At 40.4% G+C, this 17,062-nt stretch overlaps 1 protein-coding gene across 4 annotated transcripts in view; it reads right to left on the bottom strand.

Annotated features, from left to right (window-relative positions):
* XPO1 (exportin 1) overlaps positions 1-16,860 on the bottom strand; it is a 41,690-nt gene extending 24,830 nt beyond the window's left edge. The window contains exons 1-5 of one of the 4 annotated variants that reach the window (XM_067292714.1): positions 16,725-16,860; positions 16,000-16,055; positions 11,998-12,129; positions 8,909-9,010; positions 5,050-5,122 (exon numbers count right to left, since the gene is read on the bottom strand). In XM_067292714.1, the coding sequence (XP_067148815.1) occupies positions 5,050-5,122; positions 8,909-9,010; positions 11,998-12,123 (301 nt within the window). In that variant the 5' untranslated portion in view covers positions 12,124-12,129; positions 16,000-16,055; positions 16,725-16,860. Of the gene's footprint in view, positions 1-5,049; positions 5,123-8,908; positions 9,011-11,997; positions 12,130-14,993; positions 15,255-15,999; positions 16,588-16,724 lie in introns of those variants that run through there. The other 3 variants (XR_010883642.1, XM_067292716.1, XM_067292715.1) reach the window with 3 other exon arrangements.
* Positions 16,861-17,062: the final 202 nt, after the last annotated feature.

The raw sequence follows: 17,062 nt of genomic DNA, 5'->3' as shown, positions 1-17,062 counted from the left end.
CCTGTCCGGCCCTGACCAGTTTGGGGCCGTTTCAGAAGAGCTGACTCCAGGGCTGTTATCACAGATTCCCTCAGTCACCTGACTCCACACCAGAGCTGCTGCAGGTGTTCGCTCGACACAGGCTGCATGGGGAAACCAAAACCCTTTCTGGAGGGAAACTGGTTTCATAGTTGACCCAAGCTATCCAACAGTTACAGCAGAACAGGACATGAGGAACAGGACATGATACAACTTCAGTAAATTCTGCATCCAGTCTAAACTGAGAAATATGAACTATCCTACAGTTTGATCATTGAATGATACTTTTAAGAACATTTACATTTCACCTAGACTGAGTAACTTGAGCTCAGACAGTTCCTATCATGACAGAATTACACCACGTTATCATGAATGCACAAGGTGCAGTTATTTTAGTAACACAAGTACATACCTGAAGTACAAGAAGTAGTTTTGTCTGAAGACATACAAGCACACCCTTCTATACAGTTACAGAGCACAAGTGCCATTTAACAAGTGTTTATAATTGTTATAGTTGGTACTGCGTAAGTGTATTTACATTAGTTAACTACAATTAACAATTTCTCCATTTATATGAAATAACAAGAGGTATAAATGAAGCAGGTAGACAATATAACTCAGCAAATTAACACTATTTTGTATCCAAAATTAGAGTTTCAAAACCTAAAGCTGAACTAACCCCTCTAGAGACACTTGTAAGAAGTTTATACTTAACTGATAGCAGTCCCAAGTTTTGGGACTACTCATATGGCTTAAGCACCCTCTTATTTTTAGTCTTAAGACACAATGCTTTTACTCTACTATCATGAAGATCTTCCACCATTAGTGGTGAACTTGATCAATCCATATCTATTTGCTTTAGAAAAAACAGCCTTCATGGAAATTCTTAGAAAGGGGAAGGAGGATAGATCTTGTGTCCCATCCCCCCTCCTGCCCATACCAGTTCCATGCAGATCATCACTCACTTCACTACACAGAGCACGGTGATGGGGGCAGTCTCCCCTCAGTGTATGCCAGTGTAACTCCATAAAGAAACGAAAGCCCTCCCCGGAAAAGGGCTCCTCTACAGCACATCATTTCCACTCGATCAAAAGCCTTATGCTTCACTCTGGGTTCTTCCTGTGAGCCAGTGAACTGCGTGTCTCTGAACACTTCAGTTTTTTCAGTTTGAAAATGAGAAGTTGTACAGGCAATTCAGATTTCATAATGAAAAAGTGTTTATCCATTCCAACTCAAAACACTACAGACAAGCTCTCTCTGTTCACGGGAACAGAATTTCATTTCATATTGCAGGATTAATGAAACGTATCACTAAAATGGAAGACCAAGAAGCCTTTCTCAGCAGGCTTCACACTTTAGGAGAAAATCCTATTGAGACCATAGCACCATCATGCAGTGACATTCTTTGTAAGCAACCATTATTAAACAATCTGCTGTACTGAAAAATCAGAATTTAAAGCAATTTAATATTGTCTTGATAATCTGATTTTTTTTTATTTTATGATAGTTCAATACTCTAGAAATAAGCCAAGTTGATCACTGCATGGGATGCTCTGGAATATGCCTGCATTTTTTTTTCTCCACTAAAGAAGCTTCAATGAAGATTTGAATGAAAACCACGTATCATATCATTTGTATACATGTAAGAGCAATCCAAGGCATTTTCTTAAAGGTTAAGTACATTTTAAAAAGCAAGTTTAATCCACTGCTATGAACCATGACTCAATATGCCTGAAGGCTGAACATACTGGCCAGACACCTGCTTTATTTAACTGAACTTCAAGGATTCTGTGTTCTACAAATCCCACTTTTGTCTAGATAACCAGTCCAGAACTAGTTCAAACTCCTAGCTGCTAAAGCAAAAAAACAAAAACAAAAAAACAAAAAAAACACAAAAAACCCAAGCCCCCCGAAAAGCAGAGTAATCACTAAGATCTCTTAAGTGTTTCAGAAATTGTTTGGCCCAATTCCTAGTTTAGAATTATGAGGGATACAGATGAACTCTCCAAAAGTGATTACAATCCTCAATTTTAGAAATAAGTGATATCCCAGGAACAGAATTAAAATGTACCAGTGCCAGAACAGCTCAAGACTAAAAACTATTGTAAAATAAAAGCAAACTTAAGAATGGAAACCTAGCCCAAAGGACACATCTTCTGAAGAAAGTGTGTTTTCTTACTTGCATTCAGAACTCCAGGCTAGAAGCTAGAAGTTCCCAACATTCAGACACATGGAATAACAAAACTCTGCTTATCCTCAAGAGCCAACAAGTTGTTCTGATATACAATTTCATGCTGAGCTAGAAAAAATTTTCAGCCCAAGTTAAGGTTCAGGCTAATTGATGAAATTGGTTTATTTACCCCAAAATTTTCAGACAAGTTGTTCCAGTAACTGTTTTCATTCCACTTACAGCTCCAGTAAGATCTACTTTTAAGTTTAAATCTTTAAGTACTGCTATTGCTACAAGCGGAAACCAGTATTATCTAATAGATTTATTTTCTTCTTAATCAAAAGTGAGGCTGTCAGCTAATGTGTTTGTGACACAAATCAAACCAGACATGCCAAGTTCGATAAAATAAGTAAAATCAACTTATTTAAAACCTGCCTGAAGTACTCTGTTACTATGACTTTGTTACAATGAGTTTCAATTTCTTGCACCCAACATTTTACTAGTTACACTTCAAACAGGAAAATCTTGCCAACCAAAGGGATGAATGGAGTCAGAATCAAGTAAACCTCAATTTAACCAGTCTTACTGTCTCCCAGGTAATTAAACTGCCTGAATGAACCAAGAGAGGAGCAGTTCTCTTACATCATCCAGTATTATCAGGAGAGGAGGGGAAAGAAAAAACAACAACAAAAAAAAAACCACACACAGATGAAAAGGGAGCAGAGATGAAACATCCAGGCTGTGGATTTTATACTATTTTTCTCCCTCTCAAACTTCTGAGGCCAAGATGGACCAAATGCCATTGTACACTAAACACATTTGGCTCCTCTTTTCAAAGGTTGAATTAAAAGGCACAAATTTGTTAGGATGAAGGATACTCCCCCCGCCCTGAGTCTTCAGAAAAGACAGAAAGAATACTGAGAGTAGTGTATGAACAGATGATTGTACAACTACAGAGAGTAATTTTATTTTGCATTGTAATGTATTAAGCTATGGTTATTGTATCTTCTCAGATGACAGCAACTAGTCAAATAGTATTACCATGCCTGCAAGCAGCGAAGTAATAACACAGCACCAGTTCAAACATATCAGTTTCACAACTCATTTAACAGGCATGTATCCAGTATTATGGTGTCTCAAGAAGAGATGGGATAAGATGATCCAAACAGCAGCCAACATCCTCAACCTATCCGACTACTTATCATCTATTCTATGCATTCAGAGCACATATTTTTAAGACATACCATTACTGAAGTATATTCTGTATTTGGCGTTTGTTCAGCCCCAAACTATCAAATAAGTCTATCTCTGTATTATCTCTTATTCCACCATACCTCCCTTCAACAGCAAGCAGTAGTAAGCAGAGTTGGCAACTCCTTCATTCTGACTCCTTCCTTTTTCCTGTTCTGCTCCAACAGCAGAAATGTTTAAGAGAACCACTTACAAATGCTGAAACTGAGTGGTCATAGGAACATAGAAAGATAGGAATAAGTTCACACATCCTACTTATTAAAAATACACGGAAGAAAAACTCTAAGGGAGCCCCCTGAAGTTATCAACAAAATGTAACTGTTTTTGAGCCTTAGTTGAAACTGTTTTCTAAAGTTTGTAAGGTTGTTTTCAACATCAGAATGCATGTGAAACCTTATTTCCACTGCCAAAAAGACCTATGCTCCACCTGTCAACCTATAGTTGGGGGAAAAAAGGAGAGAAGAAAAATAATCACAAAAAAAAAGGGGGAAACCTCCCTCTATATATTTTTCATTGACTTACAATTATCTTTTCATCAATATTGTTTCAGAGCAAAAGCAGTGGCAGTAAAAATTCAAAAAGCATCTCAGCGCTATTAAAAAAGAGCTCACAGCAGAACATAAAAATTTGGAGCAAGTTCCAAAATCAGCTTTTAGTAACAGAAGAGAAGTGTGGAATGGGGACAACATTCAAGTTTTGTGATGTCAAGAATTTAAAGTAGTTGCACTCTATAGTCTGAAATCCAAGTTACCATAACTTGACAGAAAGCTATATGAACAAGCACTAATGCTATACCAGAGGGTAAAAACTTACACAACGTATTTCCATTTAGTATAATTATACTAAAAAACCTCTGCAATTTGAGATTTAATTACAAGGCATAGGGCAGAGAAAAAAACAAGCGTTTTAAGACTTTGAGATTCCCTGCAATGACAGAAAGCTGGAGTTGGTCCTACACTGCATTTCAAGTTACAGCAAACTAGCTGCACGTACATTTACATGAACTACAGCAAGCTTTGGTGTATTCCACAACCTAGAAGAATGACTATTAATAGATAAGACTATCCTTTTACTTTAGTGTTTCTTTTTTACAATGATTATGACTGCTTACAACTTCAAAAGAAAGAAAGGTCAGTCACATAAATCAGTGCTGTCCAACTGGTAGCACATGGGAAGTTTCTTTCCAGGCTGCCAGAAAAATGAAAGCATAGTGATGGTGCTGTAGACACAGCGCAGGCAGCTGAAGAGATCCTCCTGTGCCTAGCAGGGAGGATGGAAAGCTCTACCTCAAAGCCAGATCAGCCCCCTGCAGCTGCCTAAGTTAGACCGCTTCACATTAAGTTTGGCCTGCGAGTTAACGCAGCAAGTCATGTTTCAGAGGCATCAGTCCTACCTTTTAACTTTTAAAATTTGAGAATTTTGAGCGCTCACCATCCTACTGAGTACATTATCACAAAAGAGAAAGACGTGGTTTCATCATCCAGAAAAGCACAGATAGTCTCACTATATGATGTTATTAGTCTAACTATATTTGGACTTAATTTATTTACATGAGGATTGATGGCCTAAATACACAAAGATAAGAGGCGAAAACAAATGTGTCTCCCTACCTTCGCACTGGTTCCTTGGAAGAATCTTCCATCTTGTTTTTATCACGTTTTCCAAGATTTGCAGTCCATAATACTGAAAGTGGAGAAGAACAATATGTGAGTATGTTACTGTAGGACTAACTAGCTTTCAGGACTCTCATTCAGTCAGACATTCACACTTAACATCTAAGATTTCAAGAATATTAAACTAACAAATTTAGTTAAATAAAAATGCCTATTCACCCATTTACTGAGGTTTCATGCATTTTTTTCTTGTTTTATTGTTTGCTATACTAAGTCCTGCTGTTTGATCATGCTCACACCAGGAGGGGAAAAAAAAGCCCTCTGGCAGACAATTTTGGCTATCTGGAGAAGAGAAAGTAGCAGCCAGATACGAGTTTGCATCATAAATGACTGCTCATATGTTCAAGTATTAACACAACCAGGCTCCTAAAATATTTAGCAGCTTGGATGGTCTCAAGCTTCCTATCATTCCTCTAAGAGCTGAAAAAAATCTTGTCTTAGCATTGCATGTACTGACACTGGCACTTTCTAAAGTACTTCCCAAACTTCCCTGGTGTGTTATTTTAGGAACAGCAAGACAACCCACAGGTTTATTTAATTTCAATACCCACCCCAATATGGCAGCTATTTCTACTATTTAAAGATGAACTTTTGTGCTCAGTCAAAGAATAATAAAAAATGTGAACAAGCTCTTGGAAATCCTTTTACCTTTCAGGAATTCCTTCCTAGGTTCTTACCCGAAACCATTACGTTTGCAAAGAAATCGGTAAGGCCAGTCCCTCTGCCCATTTGTCCCTACTGCCAACTCACAGTAACAGGGAAAGAAGTTTGTGATGATATGATCAAAAAGCTTTAATATGCAAAAACCCTATTAGCATGAATAGACAGGAGAGAAAAGGGGACGAGGAATTTTGCGTTTATCAGCAGTGGATTAGGAAGAAGAAAAAAGTATCACATTAATACCTGAAAGGTAAACTTACATCTTTACAGTTAAAAGTTTGGCTGAGAATAAGAGTTCTTCTTTAAAATGGTTAGTTGTTACACAAAGTAGGATCATTAGCATTTCAACCAAAGGGATCATATAAACTTCAGTTTAATAAAAACACAATGTAGACTGTCCCAAACTACATTGTATTAAAATACCATTTTTGCTGTTCTCATCTTAACATAATCTACATCCATATACTTTTCTATTTGACCCAAGTTCCCACCAACTTCACTTCCGCATCCTGCATTTGCAAAGTATTCTATCATCTTCTAAAATCTTGGATACAGAGAAAAAGTTATGCAATTACAAAAGACTGGCAGAGTATTTTTTCCATAGACATCAGCAAGATTTTGCCAACTAGAAAATAATCTGTAAATTTACATAATTACATTACAGCTAAATTAAAATCAAGGGTACATTCATACAGAAGAAAGTATAAAAACAGCTTAAAATGCTTCACTTTACAGGAAGCAATTTCAGTCAATACTATAGTTTTATAGATATGACATCTGCACTTGAGCCAGGCTACCAGAACAAAACATGCTAGTATAAAAGCTTCTAGCAACACTGAAAATATGAACATTTACATCAGACAGTGCTAATGCTCCTGAAACAGACCTGAACTACAGTTAAATTCCCACATTGTATGGGCACACCTATCAACATTTTCAGGTAACAGCTAACCAGAGATGTTAGTTCTGCTTCCAAAGCTGGTTTTTTTACAAGTCAACTTCCTGGTCTTTAAAATCAGGATGGCAAGTTTTGTTTCACCTTACTAAAGTACTAGATTACTAAACAAAACTTGGACTTAGGATTTCCTTTGAGCCAAAGAAAAGGACAGACACCACTAGAATAGTTTGCCATATCTACTCCTCATTATCTGCTCAAATATTTAATTTAGAAACTCTTAAACTGTGAAGAGGTTACTCTTGTCTAGGTGTCTGTTCAGTCTTTTTGTACATATGTGACTTCAGTTCTACCCATTGCTACTTTCTTGTTCATCTCTTCTCACTCCTTTTCCTCAGTACTAGTAATATTTACTTCGCTCTATCACTTGCATGCGAAATGAAACAGTAGAAATAAATCACTGCACACAATCTTTATCTACACATCCTTCTTGCCATACTGCGTTTGAGAGTCTCATAAGCCTGTCCAAATATTCTGCAAGGGGCTTTGTTTTTAAGCTTCATTTGATTGTATAGTTTTAATAATTTTTGGTACTTTCCACACAACGAGATACACCAAGTCCAAAAAAACCCCACTGATATCAATTACAAGTTTCACTGTTTAAACTACCATAAATGCACTTTTTATTAACTATTGCAACTGTATGCGCAAGTACATTTAAACTGAACACAAAATAGAAGTCTAACACTCATTTGTTCTTGTGTTTTTTCTAATTGTCTAATCGCAATCCACTGCTGAGTTATGAAGATGAGGGACAGATAACAGCAAAGACCAAAAAAAGCATGAAATGATCCCTATGGTAGAAATTTCTATGGCACCCTTATTATTACTTATTCTATGCACCGAATCCCCTTTCCCTCCCGCCTCCCAAGAAACAAAAACAATTGATGAACAGAATTCAGTTAAAGGGAATCAAAAGGGTAGACCTTGTGGAGGCCTGCCGTCAAAGCCTAGCTGTGTCAGTTGCACAGGAAGACACCCCTTTTCTTCCTATTACAAGCAATCAACATAATGGAACATTATGATTAATATCAGGTAGTGTTAACAGCTTTAATTAAAGAAAAAATATGATTGCATAAAAGCCAAATGTCATAGTGCATAAATTTAGCACCAAATCATTTGCAATTTATGTAAATTGAAGAATTCTTTACCTGTTGCTTTCTTTCTGTTCCTCTAATCATCTCATTTTTCACAAGACAAATTTGAGTTTTTAAAAATACTGTTGATAAATCAACTTAAACATTAGTAATGTCTGTCAGTATAAAAAGCAAAGTTTACCAGGCAAGCAAACAGGCAAACACTGTTACTTAAAGGTTAGCACTTTGAGGAAGTTCTTTAAACTGTTTTCCCCTAAAATTGATAGAGCAATAAAAAAAAAAAAGTTTCATGAATACCACCTGAATTCAGAAACCATCCAAACATGATTATTTTCTGTTCGAACACAGTGTGTATCAAGCAGAAAAACATGCACGACAGTTATTTAAGATGTTAACCATCAAACTTAAGACAGTGAAAACACATTTTGATCAACTTTTCTGTTCAAGCTTCATAAATCAGAGTAAAACATTTTGAATTGTAAACAAAAACTGAATGCTGTCCCTTTAGTTACTACCATGATGGATGGATTTAAAATAGCAGTACAAAGCAAGTGTGTTCTGCATATCAGTAAAGATTGTATCTCATACTGCAAAGAGTTTGGGGTGCTTAACTTTCATTGATTGCTCAAAATCTCAGCCTAGTAAGGTTTCTATTTTGTCTTTTGTATACCTAGGGACAAATTCTCTCCTCAGCTATGTGCACATGGCTCTCATTAAGATCAAAGACAGCCAAGCACTTACCCAAGGACAAAATGTGGCTCTAGGAGACTTTTCATTACTCAGATGTATACACACACCAGTCTTTGGAACTGGCATTATGCTTCCATGTGCCTTGAAAAAAAAAACCTTTTTCTAATTTAGCTCTTGTTTAAAAAGAGAAAAAAAAGCTCTTGCCAATGTAAAAGGAGATTTAAGTAGTTGGTCCATTCACAGTTCTTGTTTAAAGCCAACTTTGGGAACAAGATAGAAAAAAAAAAAGTCGTTTGGATCAAGAAAATCTAAGCCTAAAAATAAGATACCTTCCTCAAAGTTTATGAATGGAAGAAAGAGAGAAAACCAAATAAATAAAAGTTGATTTACTTACTTTGGTATTCATGTTCTGAGAGAACTCCAAAATAGTATCAACTCTTGTCCACGCATCAGGATGTTCTTTTAAGTGAGTCAAGACTTCCTGTGCCATTCTTTGCTAAAAGCAAATTTGATTTTAAAAAAGTGTTAGCATTAAATTATTTTAGAAGATAGATACTATCAGTGAAGATATTAATACATAATGCATCTTTAAATCACTTATCAAAGTTAGTCAGAATTCAGTCAGGAGCAACAAGTCACTTAAACATTGTGTGTCTCATAATTAAGGTTTATTAATAATCAAAATCAAATGCATTGTCACAAGACAGCTGAACTATAGTTTCAGTGATTTGCAAAATCTTTTCATCTGAAGCATTTGTGTATTATAATAGCTGAATCAATTTTACGTTCTCTTTTCAAGCCTACATGTACAAAACCAACTTTTTAAAAGAGGCAAATAACATTGGCTAATTCCAACATGCAATGTATTAAGAAATTCTGCTGCAAATTACACCAACTACAACCATCAGGCACTACCTTACCAAGAACTTTTCCAAAGTTATGAGAAACAAGTTATGTGACATTTAATAGAATTTAATTCATTCTTTTAGAGCACTGCAGAGCCAATTCCATGAGAATAGAAAGCAGTTAAAGCTTACTTTAAGAAACATTTATAACTCACTACAGCTATACAAGTTTCTAATTAGTTACATGAATATACTTGAGCTAATTATGAACCTTTCTAAGAAAATGCTGATTTTCAGTAAGATACAGGACCCTCCCCCCCCCCCCAAGACTCAAAAATCTATATACATAAAATGTAAGGGAAAAAAAATGGGTGTTGAATTTAACTAATTAAAATTTAAAGGAAAAACAATAAAGAGCGAGGATGTCAAAAATATCCCTACAATAACAGCATCTCTATTTAATAGAAAGGAGCAACCCCCACTCTGGTGCTGACTTAACTAGCAAATCCCTGTAGATTCAGCTTGGAGTAGTTCCACACAAATACTCCTTTTAAATCCAGAAGCAGTACAAACATATTCTCACAGTACTGCTTCAGAGCTAATAAATTCAGCAGCTTTGATGCAGTTTAGTGTAAGAGAAAAAGAATAGCTGTATTAGTTCCAGAGTCAACTTGGGGGGGGGGGGGGGGTTTCTATACCATCTCCTTGGTGCTTCTAATACTGCTGGCATGTGGATTAAATGTCAACATCAACAAAGTACACATGCTCTATACCATCTTCCCAAGCCCTGAAAAGTTTACTTTCATACCCAGTAGTACCTAACAACACTTCCTGGCCACCAAATCCAAACATTACAGATTATACAGCAACTCTTTAAGACTGAAATCTCACTGTGATGCTGCTACCAGAAGGGGGAGGAAAAAAACAAAAAAACAAAAAAACAGCAAATAAGCCTTCAAAACATGATCTAAAAGACCAATGGAATTCAGAGTTTGGGATGAGTAGAGGTAAGCATCTAAGTATGAATTGCCTCAAATCTTCTTAATGTTGTGTTGAACTGGGTGGGTAGAGGGGGAGAAGGTTTTCTGTGGACAAAAAAAGGCTAAGAACAGAAAAATTTGTAAAAGGCTGACAGAAAAGCACTTCTTACTTGCCCAACATCGATCGGCAGATAGAGTTTTGCAAGCATCACAGCAGAGATAAGAATTAAGGGGAAAGAGGAGACAGGTGAATCTGAACGCAAGTACAGCTTGGGCTATCTAAACTACATTCAAAACAGTTCTTCCACACTAGCAAGGGCTTGCCTGGAAAAGAACATGGTAATCTACCAATCTTAATGTTTGGTTTCTTCAACTTCTATTATACCTGCCACCTTTTAAGTCATACTCTGAGGTGACAAACTCCACAAAGAAGCAGTTCTTCCTCCAGGAACTCCTTCTGAACTCCTCTTCTTGGAAGAGGCTAGAGCTCACTGGAAAACATCTGCATCTTCAGAAATGTACTGCAATATCAAACCCTAGTTGCACGAAGGTGTCATGTATTGGCACACTCACAGGCTTATATCGGAATTTACTTTTGCCAGTTAAGGGTTCCCTCACCCATTTTTGCTACTTCTTGCATTAATTTGTCTAAACATCAGAAATTTAAGAGATGCATAATTCAGCGAAACTCCACACAGCTGATTCATAAATGAAAACAACTTCTCCCAAAAGCAGCACAACAGCTATTTGAACATTATTGTGCTTAGTGTTAATCTTCTGTTCCCATGCTGCTAGCTTCTTATAAACCTTTCCAACTTTTAAGCTCTATTCAAACTGAAAAATACAAACACCAACTATTTTTTAAGTCAAAATGGTAAACATACCACCAACAAACACTTGAGAGTCCATACTACTTCTAAGACAAAATTACGTCAGCACCTTTGTAGCAACACTTGCTTTCAGCAGTCTTTTTTTCCAAAGTAGTTCAAGAACTAGATAAAAGCAACATAAGATTCACTTTCAAGACAATATATGCACACACACATGCGTGTACATCCCCCAATTTGAATTTAGAACTCAGAATTTGTACTAGACCTAAAACACGGGAGGAATCTGCACAGAAAAACAGTAATGGAAAGAAACTAGAGAGAAGCAAGCACAAACTCTTCCCTTAAATACATGTAAAATGCTTCCTGGTAAATATAAGTACCATAACAACATTAAGGTTTTTTTTTTCCCCCTCAAATGTAATCCTTCAATGAAGCCAACAGTGAGTTATGGCTTCAATCATGTCCATAATAATAAGTAACAGATAAATCGGACCTCCCTGAAGAGCTAAGGTAGAGAAGCCAAGCTGCAAGAGAAATTGCCCTTACCAAAATGCGCTTGCTTGTGTATTTCAACAGCAAAAGAAGGCATGTCAGGAAAAAAACCACACACACAAACACTAAACTAATAGCTTTCAAAGAGTTATTGCAATGTTCATTATACAAGCTCTGCTTTAGACATGGCCACGTGAACTGCCAGCAATATTCTAGTCACTAGCAGAGTAAATTCACTAGTACTATCGTTTTTTACTGAAATCAATCTTACAGCAAATCAGTTGAGGAAAATCGATTTAATATGGTCAACAAATGTAGGATCTAATTCAACATTACCTGTGCTCCTTCTCCATGGTACAAGCAGTTCACCACATTGTCCAAAAGATTGATATCCAGTTTCTGGTTAAAGTCCAGCAGCTGACGAGCTGCATGGTCTGCTAACATTGTCATAATTGCTGGCATAGATTACTGCAAAATAAATAAAATTAAAGAAGTTTTTGAACAATTACTAAGAAATTACTGTTAGATATAATTGTAAAGCAAGCTCTCCAACATAAGTATCTTGTTTCAATGAGATGAGCTATGTTAGGAGTACTAGATAATACTAAAGACAATATCTCTACAGATTGTTGAACAATTATTGGGACGAACTTGTACTGAAGATTCACATGTTACTACCCCAATCAAATTCTCAGCGGGTTTAGCAGATTCAACATGCAGTAAGAGTTTGACTTGGCTGCATTATCAACTAGCTGAACTAGATGCCAAATATTTGAAAAAAAATTCAAATAAGATAACAAATCCTACTATTCTTTAAACGTTTGTAAAACGTACATTTGCTGGTAGAAATGTCTAACCATTACAACCAAAAACAACTCTAAAACTCTCAGCTAAATTTTGAGTTTCCAAGGCCAGCAAACACATTTAGAAAACCAGTTTTAAAAGCCTTCAAGCAATTGCTTATGGAATTGAAATGTGATCTAGGTATTCAATAGGAAGTTAACCAGAGGTCATTTTTTCAAATACTTGAAACAAACTATTCACAAGTTCACTATATACAAGCAAGAAATTCTCATTTAAACCAAGAAAGTTGCCTGATTCAGGGCACTCTTCAAACAAGAGGCCAGAGAAGGAGACAGCTAACTCAACAGGTTACTCAACATATCGCATTAGGTCACTTCAAGCAGGAACGGAATTCAACTGGGAAGTCTACTGGAGGTCTCAGGTGCCGTAAGGTCAGGAACACAGTTGTTAACTCCTTGTCCTAGATAACATGGCCTCAATATTATGCAAATGAAGTCATGTGTGCATGCATACGTACACGTAAGTACAGGATGCTTACTAGCCAGAGACTGGTAAAAAAAAATTGAAGGCACTCTTGAAAAGAGCAAAAAAATCAGCCAAGAGCCATGGAATTTTGGATGATGGTTAATTTATACTCCATTCTTTTCACACCACCCTCCATATTGGAAGCATTTCATCAGATTTATTGCCCTGTTTTCACCTTATCTGGTGATGGTGACACATATTCCTACCCTCTCCTCTACAGCAGCTCCCTGTCATTCACCCTCCCCAAAATCTTCCACAGAGCTACAAACGAATATACAACTCCAACTTGAGAAATACCCAGGGGTTTGGAAAACTGCAGGACAACTCAAAAACCTACCTTAGAACTATCCGCATATTCAGCGAGATATAGTCTGAAACTCTTCTAGAACCACCCCCCCATATATATATTTTTTTAATATATACGTGTGTGTGTGTGTGCACACATGTATAAATAAATAAAAGAAATTGATATATCCAGCCTACCCATTCTTTAGAGTAAGCTAGCAGAAGTCAGGTCTGCATTTTGCTAAATATCTTCACATGCAAATAAAAATTAGTTTTACGCCTTACATATTTAAGTCTTAAGCTTAAAAGTGAAGAGCAAGACAAACCTGTGACTCAACCCAAGTAATTACTAATTAAGTGAAAGTCCTACAGTAACATGCAAGCTGAGAAAATCAATCTTTAGAAACATACTTTTGCAATGAGTATCAAGAAATTTTATTCATGTCTGTACTGCAAGATATTAAATGTAAATGAAGAGAACAATTCAGTTATATTTTAAAGCCATAAAATGCATATTTAATTAGTATTACTACTCTAATGCATTCATTCTGAGGGTTCCATCTTATCATCCAGCCAGCATTTTTATAATATTTCTGTCTTTCCAGGTAAAGATCAAGTAAAAACTGAAATAAGTTAAATCGTAACATCCCACATCCATCCTTCCCCCTCCCCACTAAAATTTTCAAGATCATAATGTTATATATGGAAGCAAGATACAAAATAAGGAACAAGAGTTCTGCTAACTCAGAAAGATACTCAAAAACTTCATCTTGTAGAGGGCAGTAAGCAGTACTACTGAAAAGAAAACCAACCAATTAATACGCTCTTCAGCTTAGAGCGGTTAATACTCCCACCAGACACACATACTTCTAGGCACACCCCTTTCTGCTCACATCTGGTCTCCATGGCTCAACTATGAGCTGGGAATGCCGTTTTCAACTACAATGAACATTTAAAAATAGATGTTCTTCAGGTAGCAGCATTCATTCTAGATGTAAGTCCGTTTCAGTTGTTTTTATGCAGTGCTAAGAACACAGTCCAATAGCCACATGACAAAGAGAAGTTATTAACTGCATGGAAGTCAAAAGGAAATGTTTTGAATAGGGCCCTTCGCCACTCCCAGCATTATCTTCAAAATGACCTACCTACTTTCAAACTGAAATATAGAAATGGCGGCTCCATGGTCAATACCAGCTGCAATCAACTCGATTTCCTACTCCTTACAGGGCACCCACATGAAGCTTATAATCTCTGATTTATTGTACTTCTACACTTTTCCCATCATGCCTGAACCTGAACGGTTTTAAACCTCAGTTCTAGACACCACTACAAATCAGTTCAACGCTGCCAATAAGTGGGGCAACAAAAGCAAAACGAGAGAAGTTAAAACGAATTTCTGAACTACAACATAGCAGGAATCTGACACCTATCGAAGGTCAGAGGAACTGCATTTCCAGAAGACTGTTTACATAGTTATCCCAACTCTAAATGACCCTGGACCTTAAGTTTAAGGCCACAATTAGCTTATTATGATCTATCTGAATCATTTAAGTACATAGCACACAGGAATAAAAATATACATTTTAAAAGTAAAAGGAAATACTTCGAGTATTCACAACGAACCCTAGAGCACACGCAACCGTTTATAAAGTAAGACAGCTAGATAAAGCTGATTGGGGGCAACAACTAATTAAGACTAAACCAACCAAAACACCCACCACACACACGGGAAGTCGTCCAGCTCCATGCTAAACATGTAATTCCACTGCTAAATGCAAGTGAATTACCACCCCGCTACCCTCTTCCACCCCAGTGAGTTATTTGCATCACGCTCGTCTCTTTTTCCAGCTGCACAAGCAGAAACAGCGAGCACGTCACGACGGCACTGGTGCTGCACTCAATACCCCAGAACCCCTCCTGAAACGACTGCTTCCCCCGCTACTTTCGCGGGCGCGTGCTTCTGCACAGGATTAAATTCACACGGCCCGACAAAGCGTCACCCGCCGGCGCCGCCGCGGCACCCCTTCTCCGCACGGCCGCATCCCCTGCCCGCGGCGCCCCCAAACACTGCGCGCCCGGCCCAGCGCCGCCGGGGAGCGGCGGGAGCGGCGGGAGCGGCGGGAGGGCGGGCGGGCCGGGGCCCTGCGGAGCGCGGCGGGGCCGCCGCAGCGCGGCCCCTCCCTCCCTGCCTGCCTCCCTCCGCCCCAGCCCTGCGTTCTATACAGGGCCCCCACGTGATGCAGGCGGACGTTTCAATACTGCTGCACAGACACACAAAAATATTTCTGGAAACTTCCACTCCTAATAATTTACAGATTATGTCCCTCGTTTTCCCCGGGCCCGATCCCACCTCCCGCCCCCAGCCCGCGCGGCCCCTCGCGCCGGCCCCGCCGCCCCCGCCAGCCGTGCCCGCGCGCCCCGCCGGCGGCTCCCGCGCCCCCGGCCGCCCTCCCCGCCGCCCCAGCATCGGCGGTCGGCGCTGCGCTCCGCTCGGCTCCGCGAGGCCTAGGATGCTCGCGCCCCAGCCCCGATTTTACCTCCCCCGCCCCTCCGCGCCCGCTCGGGGCCCATTACGCCTCTCCTCCCCCCGCCAAGACTTTGCGCCCTCCGCACACACGGCCGTACCCCTCCCACTTCCCCCGCCTTTACGGCCCCACACCTCCCCCCCGCTTCCCCCCCCACTCCTCACAACACCCCCTTCCCGCACCCTTAGTAGTTACTTACCTAGGTGTTTCTTACAGCCTCTTCCTTCAAAAAGTAGGGGTGGGTGAGCGAAGTTTCTAACCACACGCCAAAAAAATGAAAATAATAATAAAAAAATAACAACGAAAAATAAACCCCCAAAAAATCCCGAGGAGGGAAGGAGGGGTGGGAGCAGAAAGGCACGCGCACCCTCCTCCCTATGGAGTATTTATTATTAGTGTCACTCCTTTCCGCCCCACACTACCCCCGAGCAAGCGTGTCCTGGCCTGGCTGCGCTGCGCGCTCAGCCGCAGGCTGCGGCCCCCCGGGCAGGCGCCCCCGCTCCCCGCGGCGCCCGGGCTCCCTCCGGCCTCTCGGCCCAGGAGCAAGGCCGCCCGCCACCGGGCGCGCAGTAGGCGGCGAGCGCTTCCCTCCGCTTCGCCGGGGGAGGGGTCCGCGCGGGGCTCCGGCTTCCCGCGGCCCCCCGGGGGACTCTCGCCTTCCTCGTGGCGCGGGCTGCCCGCGCTGCGGCTCGGCTGGGCCCTGGCTCTCTGCCGGGCCGCCGGCTCCCCAGGCCCCGGCCCCTGTGGCTGGCCCTCTCTCGCCTCTCCGGGCTCTCGCTACTTTGCTGCGGCCGCCCTCCCCTCGGCCTGGCCGCCGCTCAGTTCGCCCCCATTCCCACCCCCCCCCCAAGCTCGCACTAAACTTTGCCCCCCAGCTGTGTCGGCGGCTCCCCCTGCGGGCTCCCCTATGAGCAGGTCACACACACGGCGGCGGAGGCGGCGGTGGTAGCAGGGACTGAGCGCGGCGCGTCTCCCCCTCCTAATGCCACAGACTCGGAACCGGCTCAAACCGGTTCAGACTGGGAGATTCCATCTCGGTTTAGTTTTCAGCCCATGGCGCCGCGGAGCGTTTGGAAACCTCGGGCCTCCGCCCAGCGGCCGCTCCCATTGGTCCCGGGCGCTGCCGCCGCGCAAGCGGCCTCCGCTGTCATTGGGCAGAGGGACTGTCTATCCGTTGCGCGCCTCCGAGGGGTGGAGGGAGCGAGCGGCGGGTGGGGGGGATAAGATAGAGGGGATCCGCCCCCTCTCTAGCAGCGCTTTGC

Source organism: Apteryx mantelli, chromosome 3, assembly GCF_036417845.1.
Source record: "Apteryx mantelli isolate bAptMan1 chromosome 3, bAptMan1.hap1, whole genome shotgun sequence".
Lineage (NCBI taxonomy): Eukaryota > Metazoa > Chordata > Aves > Apterygiformes > Apterygidae > Apteryx > Apteryx mantelli.
Note: the sequence above shows the minus strand (reverse complement) of the source record. Positions and strands in the feature narration are given on the sequence as shown.